Raw genomic sequence first — 15,460 nt, forward strand, 5'->3', positions numbered from 1 at the left:
TATTTGACCCCATAAGTGTTTGACCCCCTCTCAATCAGAGATTTCTGGCTTCCAGGTGTCTTTTATACAGGCAACGAGCTGAGATTAGGAGCACACTCTTAAAGGGAGTGCTCCTAATCTCAGCTTGTTACCTGTATAAAAGACACCTGTCCACAGAAGCAATAAATCAATCAGATTCCAAACTCTCCACCATGGCCAAGACCAAAGGGCTCTCCAAGGATGTCAGGGACAAGATTGTAGACCTACACAAGGCTGGAATGGGCTACAAGACCATTGCCAAGCAGCTTGGTGAGAAGGTGACAACAGTTGATGCGATTATTCGCAAATGGAAGAAACATAAAAGAACTGTCAATCTCCCTCGGCCTGGGGCTCCATGTAAGCACTACACGGGAGGATCTTGTCAATGATCTCAAGGCAGCTGGGACCATAGTCACCAAGAAAACAATTGATAACACACTACACCGTGAAGGACTGAAATCCTGCAGCGCCCACAAGGTCCCCCTGCTCAAGAAAGCACATATACATGCCCGTCTGAAGTTTGCCAATGAACATCTGAATGATTCAGAGGACAACTGGGTGAAAGTGTTGTGTTCAGATGAGACCAAAATGGAGCTCTTTGGCATCAACTCAACTCGCCATGTTTGGAGGAGGAATGCTGGCTATGACCCCAAGAACACTATCCCCACCGTCAAATATGGAGTTGGAAACATTATGCTTTGGGGGTGTTTTTCTGCTAAGGGGGCAGGACAACTTCACCGCATCAAAGGGACGATGGACGGGGCCATGTACCGTCAAATCTTGGGTGAGAACCTCCTTCCCTCAGCCAGGGCATTGAAAATGGGTCGTGGATGGGTATTCCAGCATGACAATGACCCAAAACAAACGGCCAAGGCAACAAAGGAGTGGCTCAAGAAGAAGCACATTAAGGTCCTGGAGTGGCATTGCCAGTCTCCAGACCTTAATCTCATAGAAAATCTGTGGAGGGAGCTGAAGGTTCGAGTTGCCAAACGTCAGCCTCGAAACCTTATTGACTTGGAGAAGATCTGCAAAGAGGAGTGGGACAAAATCCCTCCTGAGATGTGTGCAATCCTGGTGGCCAATTACAAGAAACGTCTGATATCTGTGATTTCCAACAAGGGTTTTGCCACCAAGTACTAAGTCATGTTTTGCAGAGGGGTCAAATACTTATTTCCCTCATTAAAATGCAGATCAATTTATAACATTTTTGACATGCGTTTTTCTGGATTTTGTTGTTGTTATTCTGTCTCTCACTGTTCAAATAAACCTACCATTAAAATTATAGACTGATCATTTCTTTGTCAGTGGGCAAACGTACAAAATCAGCAGGGGATCAAATACTTTTTTCCCTCACTGTATCGCACAGAATTCTTGATGTGGGTGGGGCGAGTGGGCGGGCGAGTGGGCGGGCGAGTGAGTGGGTAGGTGAGTGAGTGGGTGGGCGGGTGAGTGAGTGGGTGGGTGGGTGGGGGAGTGTGTGGGTGTGTGGGTGAGTGAGTGGGTGAGTGAGTGAGTGAGTGGGTGGGCGGGTGAGTGGGCGGGCGAGTGAGCGAGTGGGTGAGCGGGTGAGCGAGTGGGTGAGCGAGTGGGTGAGCGGGTGAGCGGGTGGGTGAGCGGGTGGGCGGGTGAGTGAGTGGGTGGGTGGGCGGGTGAGTGAGTGGGTGGGTGGGCGGGTGAATGGGTGGGTGAATGAGTGGGTGAGTGGGTGGGTGGGCGGGTGAGTGGGTGTGTGGGTGGGTGAGTGGGTGGGTGGGTGATTGGGCGGGCGGGCGGGCGAGCGGGCGGGCGGGCGAGCGGGTAGTGAGCGAGCGGGTGGGTGAGTGAGTGAATGAGTGGGTGAGTGAGTGAATGAGTGGGTGAGTGAGTGAATGAGTGGGTGCCAAGGTGAGGATGACGACCCCCCCCCCCCATACCCCCTGTACCCCCCCGTGCCCCTCCCCCCAAGGCCTCCAAGGACCCGGCCAGCCTCCTGCCTCCAGCAGAGAAGCAGAACAACAACAAAAAAACAACAACCAAGAGAGACAAGGTCAGTACCACCACAACCACCACCACCACTATCACTGTCACCACTATCACCACCACTATCACCACCACTATCACCACCACAACCACTATCACCACTATCACCACCACAACCACTATCACCACCACAACCACTTCACCACCACTATCACCACCACTACCACCACCACAACCACCACCACAACCACCACCACCACTATCACCACCAACAACAACAACCGCCATTCGCCACTAAGTGGCGGTGACGTCACCACGACGCTTGTGCCAGGCTATGTGCACCCTGAGGCCACGTGAAGTGTCGAACGCCCGCTGGCAGGAGGTCACGGGGCAGACCCAGGTGCCACGGGTCGACTGACTGAGATGACTGGCTGATGCACCACCTGTGCCCCCTACTGTGCCAACCTGCTGTGCTTTAGCCACCCGGCGCTCGGCTCGCTGTTGTGAGCGTCGCTCCTCCGCCCTCCGTTGTTGTTGGAGGGCGACTGCCTCCAACTGCCCAGTAGCATCCTTCACGAGCCTCCTCCACAGAGGCCGATCTTGACACCGCTGGTACCAGTCATCGGCAAGTCCACTCAGCTCCACGTCCTCCTGTACCACATCACTCCATCTCTTCTCTAGCCCGTGCCGCGCCCGCTTAGCCCCCTCAATCCGGCCAAACAAAAGCTGTTTCGGCATCCGGTGGCTGGGCATGCGGGCTACATGACCCAGCCATCGCAGCCTTGCCTGCCGGAGGAGCTCACCGATGGGACCCTGCCCAGATCTTTCAAGGATTTGTGAGCTCCTCACACAATCCAGTCTGGTTAAACCCAGGATGGATCGTAGGCAGGCCAGCCTAAATGTTTCTAACCGGCGAAGATGTTCCATTAGGGGGGTCCACGTTTCGCAAGCGTAGAGAAGGGAGGGAATGACCGTGGCCGAGAAGACCTGAAGCTTAGTGCGGAGCGACAGACCAGGTAGCTTCCACACAGCGTTACGCAACCGATGAAAAGATATTGCCGCTCGACTGATTCGGAGTGAGACCTCTGCTGTTAAACTGGAGCCAGTCATAAGCACACTGCCCAGGTATGGGAAACTCTCCACTCTCTCCACAACTGCCCCATCACCGATTAGGAGTTGTGGGGGTGGAGTGTCCGATGGTACAAAATACCCAGGCAGGTGCTTAGTTTTGGTGGGGCTGATGGTAAGGCCCCATCTCTTAGTGGCACGCTCCAGTCTCAGCAGCAGCGTCTCCAACTCCTCCTCTGACTGAGCAGCTATTACCAAATCATCAGCATACATAACGTGGTTGAGCAATAGGGAGCCATCCCTTGACCGCACCCGGGCATCGATTAGCCTCCCATTATATCTGTACCATATGGAGATTCCCCCGGTACAGCTATTGAAGGCTTCACGAACTACGTGGTCAAAATAGATGTTAAATAATGTGGGAGCCAGAGGACATCCCTGTCGCACCCCAAGGTGTACAGGGAATGGCTCTGACTCCCGGCCACGTAGTTTTACCCGGGCCCGCTCACCATCATGAAGGTCCTTAATGATCGTGAGCAGAGGGTCAGGTACTCCAAAAGCACGAAGAACGACCCAGAGCCCAGGCCTACTGATGGTATCATAGGCCTTGACCAGGTCAATAAAGCAGAGATGTAGGTCTTGTTGGAATTCCCTACACCTCTGCTGTATCACCACCACAACCACTATCACCACCACTATCACCACCACAACCACTATCACCACCACTATCACCACCATAACCACGACCACAACTACCACCACCGCTATCACCACCACTGTCACTGTCACCACCACTATCACCACCACTATCACCACCACAACCACTATCACCACCACTATCACTATCACCACCACAACCACTATCACCACCACAACTACTATCACCACCACTATCACCACCACAACCACTATCACCACCATAACCACCACCACAACTACCACCACCACTATCACCACCACTATCACCACCACAACCACTATCACCACCACTAACACTATCACCACCACAACCACTATCACCACCACAACCACTATCACCACCACTATCACCACCACAACCACTATCACCACCATAACCACCACCACAACTACCACCACTACTATCACCACCATAACCACCACCACAACTACCACCACCACTATCACCACCACTATCACCACCACTATCACCACCACTATCACCACCACAACCACTATCACCACCACTATCACTATCACCACCACTATCACCACCACAACCACTATCACCACCATAACCACCACCACAACTATCACCACCACTATCACCACCACTATCACCACCACAACCACTATCACCACCACAACCACCACCACTATCACCACCACAACCACTATTACACTATTATGTTATTTTATTATTTCTACGTGACTTTACGGAAAAAAAACAAAGATTGAGTTGGTTGTGGTTGTGGTGGTGGTGGTTGTTGTGGTGGTGTGGATGGGACAGGAAGTTGGCGGTTCATCAGAGGAGGATTCTGGGACAAACTACTTCCTGCAGTGTCTACCACAGCCAGCGTGGGGGTCAGAGGACAGCGCAACAACAACAAACATCACAACTACCACCACAACAACAACAACCACCATAACTACCACCACAACAACAACTACCAGCACAGCTACCATCACAATAACCACCACCACCACAGCTACCATCACAACAACCACAACCACTACTGCAACCACCACCACTACCACACCCCCCCTCGTGTCTCCCCCGTGTCTCTCCCGTGTCTCACCGTGTCTCACCGTGTCTCACCGTGTCTCCCCGTGTCTCACCGTGTCTCTCCCGTGTCTCACCGTGTCTCCCCGTGTCTCACCGTGTCTCCCCCGTGTCTCCCCCGTGTCTCACCGTGTCTCTCCCGTGTCTCACCGTGTCTCCCCCGTCTCCCCCGTGTCTCCCCCGTCTCCCCCGTGTCTCCCCCGTGTCTCCCCCGTGTCTCACCGTGTCTCTCCCGTGTCTCACCGTGTCTCCCCCGTCTCCCCCGTGTCTCCCCCGTGTCTCCCCCGTGTCTCCCCCGTGTCTCACCGTGTCTCCCCCGTGTCTCCCCCATGTCTCACCGTGTCTCCCCCTTGTCTCCCCGTGTCTCACCGTGTCTCTCCCGTGTCTCACCGTGTCTCCCCGTGTCTCACCGTGTCTCACCGTGTCTCCCCTGTGTCTCCCCCGTGTCTCACCGTGTCTCCCCCGTGTCTCACCGTCTCTCCCCCGTGTCTCCCCCGTGTCTTCCTCGTGTCTCACCGTGTCTCTCCCGTGTCTCACCGTGTCTCCCCCGTCTCCCCCGTGTCTCCCCCGTGTCTCACCGTGTCTCCCCCGTGTCTCCCCCGTGTCTCCCCCGTGTCTCTCCCGTGTCTCCCCCGTGTCTCACCGTGTCTCACCGTGTCTCCCCCTTGTCTCACCGTGTCTACCCCATGTCTCACCGTGTCTCACCGTGTCTCCCCCGTGTCTCACCGTGTCTCCCCCGTGTCTCACCGTGTCTCCCCCGTGTCTCCCCCGTGTCTCACCGTGTCTCCCCCTTGTCTCCCCGTGTCTCACCGTGTCTCTCCCATGTCTCACCGTGTCTCCCCGTGTCTCACCGTGTCTCACCGTGTCTCACCGTGTCTCCCCTGTGTCTCACCGTGTCTCCCCCGTGTCTCACCGTGTCTCCCCCGTGTCTCCCCCGTGTCTCCCCCGTGTCTCACCGTGTCTTTCCCGTGTCTCACCGTGTCTCCCCCGTGTCTCCCCCGTGTCTCTCCCGTGTCTCACCGTGTCTTTCCCGTGTCTCACCGTGTCTCCCCCGTGTCTCCCCCTTGTCTCACCGTGTCTCCCCCGTGTCTCACCGTGTCTCCCCCTTGTCTCACCGTGTCTACCCCATGTCTCACCGTGTCTCCCCCGTGTCTCACCGTGTCTCCCCCGTGTCTCACCGTGTCTCCCCCGTGTCTCCCCCATGTCTCCCCCGTGTCTCCCCCGTGTCTCCCCCGTGTCTCACGTGTCTCACCGTGTCTCCCCCGTCTCCCCCGTGTCTCCCCCGTGTCTCACCGTGTCTCCCCGTGTCTCACCGTGTCTCCCCCGTGTCTCCCCCGTGTCTCACCGTGTCTCCCCCTTGTCTCACCGTGTCTCCCCCGTCTCCCCCGTGTCTCCCCCGTGTCTCCCCCGTGTCTCACCGTGTCTCCCCCGTGTCTCCCCTGTGTCTCACCGTGTCTCCCCCTTGTCTCACCGTGTCTCTCCCGTGTCTCACCGTGTCTCCTCCGTGTCTCACCGTGTCTCCCCCGTGTCTCACCGTGTCTCCCCCGTGTCTCCCCCGTGTCTCACCGTGTCTCCCCCGTGTCTCACTGTGTCTCACCGTGTCTCCCCCGTGTCTCACCGTGTCTCCCCCGTGTCTCCCCCGTGTCTCTCCCGTGTCTCCCCCGTGTCTCACCGTGTCTCACCGTGTCTCCCCCGTGTCTCCCGCGTGTCTCACCGTGTCTCCCCCGTGTCTCCCCCTTGTGTCTCCCCCGTATCTCCCCCATGTCTCCCCCGTGTCTCCCCCATGTCTCCCCGTGTCTCACCGTGTCTCTCCCGTGTCTCACCGTGTCTCCCCGTGTCTCACCGTGTCTCCCCCTTGTCTCCCCCATGTCTCCCCCGTTTCTCACCGTGTCTCCCCTGTGTCTCCCCCGTGTCTCCCCCTTGTCTCACCATGTCTCCCTCGTGTCTCCCCCGTGTCTCCCCCTGGTCTCCCCGTGTCTCCCCCGTGTCTCCGTAGGGGACGCTCCAAGGCAGAGGGAGAGTTGCTGTTCCCAGCCACAGAAACGACATTCGTCTTCGGACAAAACATGAACGAGAGGGTGGTGGTAAGAACAACAACAACAACAACCACCACAACAACCACCACAACAACCACAGCCACCACAACCACAACAACCACCACAACCACCACAACAACCACAGCCACCACAACCACAACAACCACCACGACCACAACAACCACCACGACCACAACAACCACCACAACAACCACCACAACCACCACAACCACCACAGCCACCACAACCACAACAGCCACCAATACTATGCCCCCCCCCGTGCCCCCTTCTCCCTCCCTCCACCCTCCCCCCGTGACCCCCACATGACCCCTTCCTCTCCCCCCCCCCACTGTGACCCCTCCCGTGACCCCCTCTCCCCCCTTCCCTGTGACCCCCCCCTCTGTGACCCCCCTCCCGTGACCACCCCCCACCATGACCCCCTCTCCCCCCCCCCTGCGACCCCCCCCCCGTGACCCCCCAACCACTATGACCCCCTCTTCCCCCTCCGTGACCCCTGTGACCCCCCTGTGACCCCCTGTGACCCCCCCCCGTGACCCCCCCCCACTGTGACCCCCCTCTCCCCCCCCCCTGCGACCCCCCCCGTGACCCCCCCACCACTATGACCCCCTCTTCCCCCTCCGTGACCCCTGTGACCCCCCCGTGACCCCCCCCCCACCATGACCCCCTCTCCCCCCCCCCCTGCGACCCCCCCCCCCCGTGACCCCCCCACCACTATGACCCCCTCTTCCCCCTCCGTGACCCCTGTGACCCCCCTGTGACCCCCCTGTGACCCCCCCGTGACCCCCCCGTGACCCCCACAGAGCCCCGTGCGTGGTGACGAGGCCGAGCGTGGAGCTGAGGGCAGCGAGCGGGACGGAGGGGAGGGGGGGGAGGAGGGGGTGGAGACTACGACAACAGCAACAACAACAACAACCACCAGCACCACGTCAACAACAACATCAACAGCCATGATGACGTCATCATCGCCGTCGTCACGCGGGAATCACTCACCCAGCGTGTCGACGCTCACCGGTAAACTCACCCTCACGCTCACCCTCACGCTCACCCTCACGCTCACCCTCACGCTCACCCTCACGCTCACCCTCACGCTCACCCTCACGCTCACGCTCACCGTGTATCACACTCACCCTCACGCTCACCCTCACACTCACCGTGTATCACACTCACCCTCACGCTCACCCTCACACTCACGCTCACGCTCACCCTCACGCTCACCCTCACACTCACCCTCACGCTCACCCTCACGCTCACCCTCACACTCACCCTCACGCTCACCCTCACGCTCACCCTCACACTCACCCTCACGCTCACCCTCACACTCACCCTCACACTCACCCTCACGCTCACCCTCACACTCACCCTCACGCTCACCATGTATCACACTCACCCTCACGCTCACCCTCACGCTCACCCTCACGCTCACCCTCACACTCACCCTCACGCTCACCCTCACGCTCACCCTCACGCTCACCCTCACGCTCACCCTCACACTCACCCTCACGCTCACCGTGTATCACACTCACCCTCACGCTCACCCTCACCCTCACGCTCACCCTCACACTCACCGTGTATCACACTCACCCTCACGCTCACCCTCACGCTCACCCTCACACTCACCCTCACGCTCACCCTCACGCTCACCCTCACGCTCACCCTCACACTCACCCTCACGCTCACCCTCACGCTCACCCTCACGCTCACCCTCACGCTCACCCTCACGCTCACCCTCACGCTCACCCTCACACTCACCCTCACGCTCACCGTGTATCACACTCACCCTCACGCTCACCCTCACCCTCACGCTCACCCTCACACTCACCGTGTATCACACTCACCCTCACGCTCACCCTCACGCTCACCCTCACACTCACCCTCACGCTCACCCTCACGCTCACCCTCACACTCACCCTCACGCTCACCCTCACGCTCACCCTCACGCTCACCGTGTATCACACTCACCCTCACGCTCACCCTCACCCTCACGCTCACCCTCACACTCACCGTGTATCACACTCACCCTCACGCTCACCCTCACCCTCACGCTCACCCTCACACTCACCGTGTATCACGCTCACCCTCACACTCACCGTGTATCACACTCACCCTCACACTCACCCTCACACTCACCCTCACGCTCACCCTCACACTCACCCTCACGCTCACCGTGTATCACACTCACCCTCACGCTCACCCTCACACTCACCCTCACGCTCACCCTCACACTCACCCTCACGCTCACCATGTATCACACTCACCCTCACGCTCACCCTCACGCTCACCCTCACACTCACCCTCACGCTCACCGTGTATCACACTCACCCTCACGCTCACACTCACCCTCACGCTCACCCTCACACTCACCGTGTATCACACTCACCCTCACGCTCACCCTCACACTCACCCTCACCCTCACACTCACGCTCACCGTGTATCACACTCACCCTCACGCTCACCCTCACGCTCACCCTCACGCTCACCGTGTATCACACTCACCCTCACGCTCACACTCACCCTCACGCTCACCGTGTATCACACTCACCCTCACGCTCACCCTCACGCTCACCCTCACGCTCACCGTATATCACGCTCACCCTCACGCTCACCCTCACGCTCACCGTGTATCACGCTCACCCTCACGCTCACCCTCACGCTCACCGTATATCACGCTCACCCTCACGCTCACCCTCACGCTCACCGTGTATCACGCTCGCACTCACCCTCACGCTCACCCTCATGCTCACCATGTATCACCCTCACGCTCACCCTCACGCTCACCCTCACGCTCACCGTGTATCACCCTCACGCTCACCCTCGCGCTCACCCTCATGCTCATCCTCACCCTCATGCTCACACTCACGATCACCCTCACGCTCACACTCACCGTGTATCACCCTCACGCTCACCCTCATGCTCACCCTCACGCTCACCGTGTATCACACTCACGCTCACACTCACTCTCACACTCACTCACCGTGTATCACACTCACCCTCACGCTCACTCTCACACTCACCCTCACGCTCACCCTCGCACTCACCCTCACGCTCACCGTGTATCACACTCACCCTCACCCTCACGCTCACCCTCACGCTCACCGTGTATCACACTCACCCTCACGCTCACCCTCGCACTCACCCTCACGCTCACCGTGTATCACACTCACACTCACCCTCACACTCACCGTGTATCACACTCACCCTCACGCTCACTCTCACACTCACGCTCACCCTCGCACTCACCGTGTATCACACTCACCCTCACGGTCAACCGTGTCGCTCCCGTGTCTCCCCCGTGTCTCCCTCTCACTGTGTAACCGTGTCTCTCCCGTGTCTCCCTCTCACTGTGTGACCGTGTCTCCCACGTGTCTCCCTCTCACTGTGTAACCGTGTCTCTCCCATGTCTCCCCCGTGTCTCCTCCGCCCGTGTCTCCTCCGCCCGTGTCTCCCTGGCCCGTGTCTCCCCCCCCGTGTCTCCTCCCCCCCCCCCCGTGTCTCGCCCGTGTCTCCCTCCCCCTCCCCCCCCCGTGTCTCCAAAGGCGTGTCTCCCTCCCCGTGTCTGCGCACGCTGGAGGAGTCAGCCGCTGCCTACACAAAGGCCACCAGCAAGCGCTGCCTGCTGGAGACTGTGGAGACGCGGACTGGGGAGGAGGCAGAGAGCAACGTCCTGCAGGTGGCCTGGCCTCTACGCTACACTACACTATACACTACACAACTATACACTACACTATACACTACACTACTATACACTACACTACTATACACTACACTACTATACACTACACTACTATACACTACACTACTATACACTACACTACTATACACTACACTACTATACACTACACAACTATACACTACACTATACACTACACTACTATACACTACACTACTATACACTACACTACTATACACTACACTGTACACTACACTACTATACACTACACTACTATACACTACACTGTACACTACTACTATACACTACACCACTATACACTACACAACTATACACTACACTATACACTACACTACTATACACTACACTACTATACACTACACTACTATACACTACACTACTATACACTACACTACTATACACTACACTACTATACACTACACTACTATACACTACACAACTATACACTACACTATACACTACACTACTATACACTACACTACTATACACTACACTACTATACACTACACTACTATACACTACACTGTACACTACACTACTATACACTACACTACTATACACTACACTGTACACTACTACTATACACTACACCACTATACACTACACTACTATACACTACACTCTACACTACACTATACACTACACTAAACTGCTATACACTATACTACTAGACACCACTACTTGACACCACTATGCACTACACGACTATACATTATACGACTATACACTACACTACTATACACTACACTATACACTACACGACTATACACTACACTACTATACACTACACTATACACTACCCGACTATACACTACACTACTATACACTACACTTTACACTACGCTACTATACACTACTATACACTACACAACTATACACTACACTACTATACACTACACTACTATACACTACACTCTACACTATGCTATACACTACACTAAACTGCTATACACCACTACTATACACTACACTATACACTACACGACTATACACTACACTACTATACACTACTACACTATACACTAAACTACCATACACTACAGTATACACTACACTACCATACACTACAGTATACACTACACTATACACTACACTACTATACACTACACGACTATGCACTACACTACTATACACTACACTACTATACACTACGCTACTCACCACTAGTAGTAATTATCTTGTAATCGGCTGTGTAACGCTGTGTGGAAGCTACCCCCGGTCTGTCGCTCCGCACGAAGCTTCGAGTCTTCTCGGCCCCGGTAATGCCCTCCCTTCTCCACGCTTGTGAAACGTGGACCCCCCCCTTGTGGAACATCTGCGCCGGTGAGAATCATCGAGGCTGGCCCTGCCTACGATCCGTCCTGGGTTTAACCTGCGGGCTCGATCGTGTGAAGAGCTCGCAGATCCTTGAAAGATCTGGGCAAAACAACCCCCTACCTCCTCGCGGTGCCAGACGGGCTACTCTGTCGTGGACAGTGCAGTGGGGGGAGGGCCAATTCTGATTGGCCTCTCCCCTCATGGTGTCTGTGACCACCACAGTGGCTAAACGGGGGCTCTGGACGGGTGCGAGGGGCTGGTAACCCCTCCACCTTCAATTGATTACCCCAAAACCACGAGTTAAACTTAAATATGTAACTAATAAGCTTGTGCCGGAGGCCCTGGGGGAACAGGCGTCTATGACGTCTCCTGGCCAAACCCCAATTGGCGGAGCCAGGAGATTGAATCTTTACCCTCGGGTCTCCTCCAAAAACAACAAAAAGCCGCTTCGTGTGGCCACGTGGAATGTTCGAACGCTCACTGCGGAGGAGAGGCTGCCACTCCTCTGTCGGGAGCTGGACCGGTACCGCCTGGATTTCTGTGGCATTCAGGAGGTTCGGTGGACCGGTTCTGGCTCTTGCCACCATGAGGGGTGGACAGTACTCTACTCGGGGCAGCAGACTGCCAAACAACAGGGTGTGGCTCTTCTTTTGAACAAAAGAATGAAGGGGGCATGGGAGCATGGCGGTGAGGTGTGGGAAGCTGTAAGCCCCAGGCTACTTTGGGCTCGCCTTCCCATCAACCGGAGGCGAGGAGTGATGGTCGTGGTTACTTACGCCCCCACCGAAGACGAACATCCGTGGAGGGATGCAGGCAAAACCGATGAGTCAGATGCCGCCTTTGACCTCCTGTCACATGTGCTGGCTAAAGTGGCCCCTCAAGATAGTCATCTTGTTGGGTGACTTCAATGCCCGAGTTGGTCATGATGCTGGTACCTGGTCTGGAGTGATTGGAGGGCATGGGCCAGATCAGCTCAATAACAACGGTAGGAGGCTGCTAGATTTTTGTGCAGCCCATGGGCTTGTAATTACCAATATGCTGTTCCAGCATCGGTGCATCCACACAACATCATGGATGCATGCCCGGGTCCAAGCAAGAACATCTGCTGGACTACATAGTGACGGACCAGCGTCCCATGTCCTTGACACCCGGACCTACCGTGGAGCTGATCTGCCCTCTGACCATCGACTAGTCATCTGCAAGATGTGCCTGCCATTCTTCCACTCCGGTGGTGGGTGTACACCCAGGACCCCATTTCAACCTAAAGGGGCCTAGTCTCAGCTGATGAAAGTTGCGAGAATTTAATCATTGCTTGCGGCTGGGGTTGGCATCGTCCCCCACTCCTCCTGATGTCGAGGGTATATGGGCGAGGTTTAGGACTGTGACTCATGCAGCTGCAATGGCTGCTATGGGTACGCGGTCCAGACCTCCCCAGAGACCCTGGCTGACAGAGGAGGTGTTCAGGCTAGTTGAGAAAAAGCGACAGGCCCACTGTCATCGGCTACAGAATCCCACGTCAGAGAATGAGGAGGCTTACCGCAGCCTTCGCTCGGAGGTTCGGAGAGCCGTGAGGTGCTGCAAGGATGGGTGGTGGTCGCGGGTTGCTGAGGAGATGGAGTCTGCCTCAGTGGCCCGCAATCACAAATCTCTATTTAACTCCATCAAAAAAGTAACCTGCAGCGCCACACCTATTACCATCATTAGGGGAAAAAACGGTGATCCAATCTCTGCCCCCCAGGAACAGGTTTGCAGATTTGCTGAGCATTTCTGTGAGGTCCTGGGGGAGGGGAAATCCCTCAGCCAGGAAAACATCGTGGCACAAAGTGGGGATGACCCTGCTGAGGCTGCGGTGCCTCAAATATTGGAAGAAAATTACCCCCTGTGAGTGGCTGGCTGAGGTGCCATCTGTTGAGGAAGTACTGAAGGCGATCCGGAGTCTGAGACCAGGAAAGGCAGCGGGCAGAGATGATCTCCCAAGCGAAATGCTGAGGGAGGGTGGCGTTTGTGCACAGACTGCCCTATATGACATCATAACAACGGTCTGGACCACTGGACGGGTTCCGCATGATTGGAAGGATGCCCTGGTGGTCCCCCTCCTTAAGAAGGGGGACCGCACAGACTGTAACAACTACAGGGGCATCTCACTCCTCAGTGTGCCGGGAAAGGTCCTGGCAAGGATTATTCAGCATCGCCTCGCCAGGCACGCTGAGGAGAGGCTTGCGGAGCCCCAATGCGGTTTCAGGAAAGGGCGGTCCTACACAGATGGCATATTTTCTGTCCGTCTGCTACAGCAGAGGTCTAGGGAATTCCAACAAGACCTACATCTCTGCTTTATTGACCTGGTCAAGGCCTATGATACCATCAGTAGGCCTGGGCTCTGGGTCGTTCTTCGTGCTTTTGGAGTACCTGACCCTCGGCTCACGATCATTAAGGACCTTCATGATGGTGAGCGGGCCCGGGTAAAACTACGTGGCCGGGAGTCAGAGCCATTCCCTGTACACCTTGGGGTGCGACAGGGATGTCCTCTGGCTCCCACATTATTTAACATCTATTTTGACCACGTAGTTCGTGAAGCCTTCAATAGCTGTACCGGGGGAATCTCCATATGGTACAGATATAATGGGAGGCTGATCGATGCCCGGGTGCGGTCAAGGGATGGCTCCCTATTGCTCAACCACGTTATGTATGCTGATGATTTGGTAATAGCTGCTCAGTCAGAAGAGGAGTTGGAGACGCTGCTGCTGAGACTGGAGCGTGCCACTAAGAGGTGGGGCCTTACCATCAGCCCCACCAAAACTAAGCACCTGCCTGGGTATTTTGTACCATCGGACACTCCACCCCCACAGCTCCCAATCGGTGATGGGGCAGTTGTGGAGAGAGTGGAGAGTTTCCCATACCTGGGCAGTGTGCTTATAACTGGCTCCAGTTTAACAGCAGAGGTCTCACTCCGAATCAGTCGAGCGGCAATATCTTTTCATCGGTTGCGTAACGCTGTGTGGAAGCTACCTGGTCTGTCGCTCCGCACTAAGCTTCAGGTCTTCTCGGCCACGGTCATTCCCTCCCTTCTCTACGCTTGCGAAACGTGGACCCCCCTAATGGAACATCTTCGCAGGTTAGAAACATTTAGGCTGGCCTGCCTACGATCCATCCTGGGTTTAACCAGACTGGATTGTGTGAGGAGCTCACAAATCCTTGAAAGATCTGGGCAGGGTCCCATCGGTGAGCTCCTCCGGCAGGCAAGGCTGCGATGGCTGGGTCATGTAGCCCGCATGCCCAGCCACCGCATGCCGAAACAGCTTTTGTTTGGCCGGATTGAGGTGGCTAAGCGGGCGCGGCACGGGCTAGAGAAGAGATATAGTGATGTGGTACAGGAGGACGTGGAGCTGAGTGGACTTGCCGATGACTGGTACCAGCGGTGTCAAGATCGGCCTCTGTGGAGGAGGCTCGTGAAGGACGCTACTGGGCAGTTGGAGGTAGTCGCCCTCCAACAACAACGGAGGGCGGAGCAGCGACGCTCAGAACAACGAGCGGAGCGCCGGATGGCTAAAGCACAGCAGGTTGGCACAGTAGGGGGCACAGGTGGTGCATCAACCAGTCATCTTAGTCAGTCGA

General features: G+C 56.3%; 1 protein-coding gene across 5 annotated transcripts in view; it reads left to right on the top strand.

Annotated features, from left to right (window-relative positions):
- Nucleotides 1-15,460, top strand: part of LOC116936923 (ran-binding protein 3-like) — a 36,593-nt gene that overhangs the window by 10,462 nt on the left and 10,671 nt on the right. For all 5 annotated transcript variants that reach the window (XM_032944070.2, XM_076057863.1, XM_076057864.1 and 2 more), the window contains 5 exons: nt 1,964-2,044; nt 4,514-4,587; nt 6,783-6,870; nt 7,644-7,854; nt 10,377-10,510. In XM_032944070.2, coding sequence (XP_032799961.1) covers nt 1,964-2,044; nt 4,514-4,587; nt 6,783-6,870; nt 7,644-7,854; nt 10,377-10,510 — 588 coding nt within the window. The remainder of the gene's footprint in view (nt 1-1,963; nt 2,045-4,513; nt 4,588-6,782; nt 6,871-7,643; nt 7,855-10,376; nt 10,511-15,460) is intronic.

The sequence above is a fragment of the Petromyzon marinus genome, chromosome 85 (genome assembly GCF_048934315.1).
Source record: "Petromyzon marinus isolate PM22_M1 ecotype Great Lakes invasive population chromosome 85, UKy_Petmar_22M1.pri1.0, whole genome shotgun sequence".
Taxonomy (NCBI): Eukaryota; Metazoa; Chordata; class Hyperoartia; order Petromyzontiformes; family Petromyzontidae; genus Petromyzon; species Petromyzon marinus.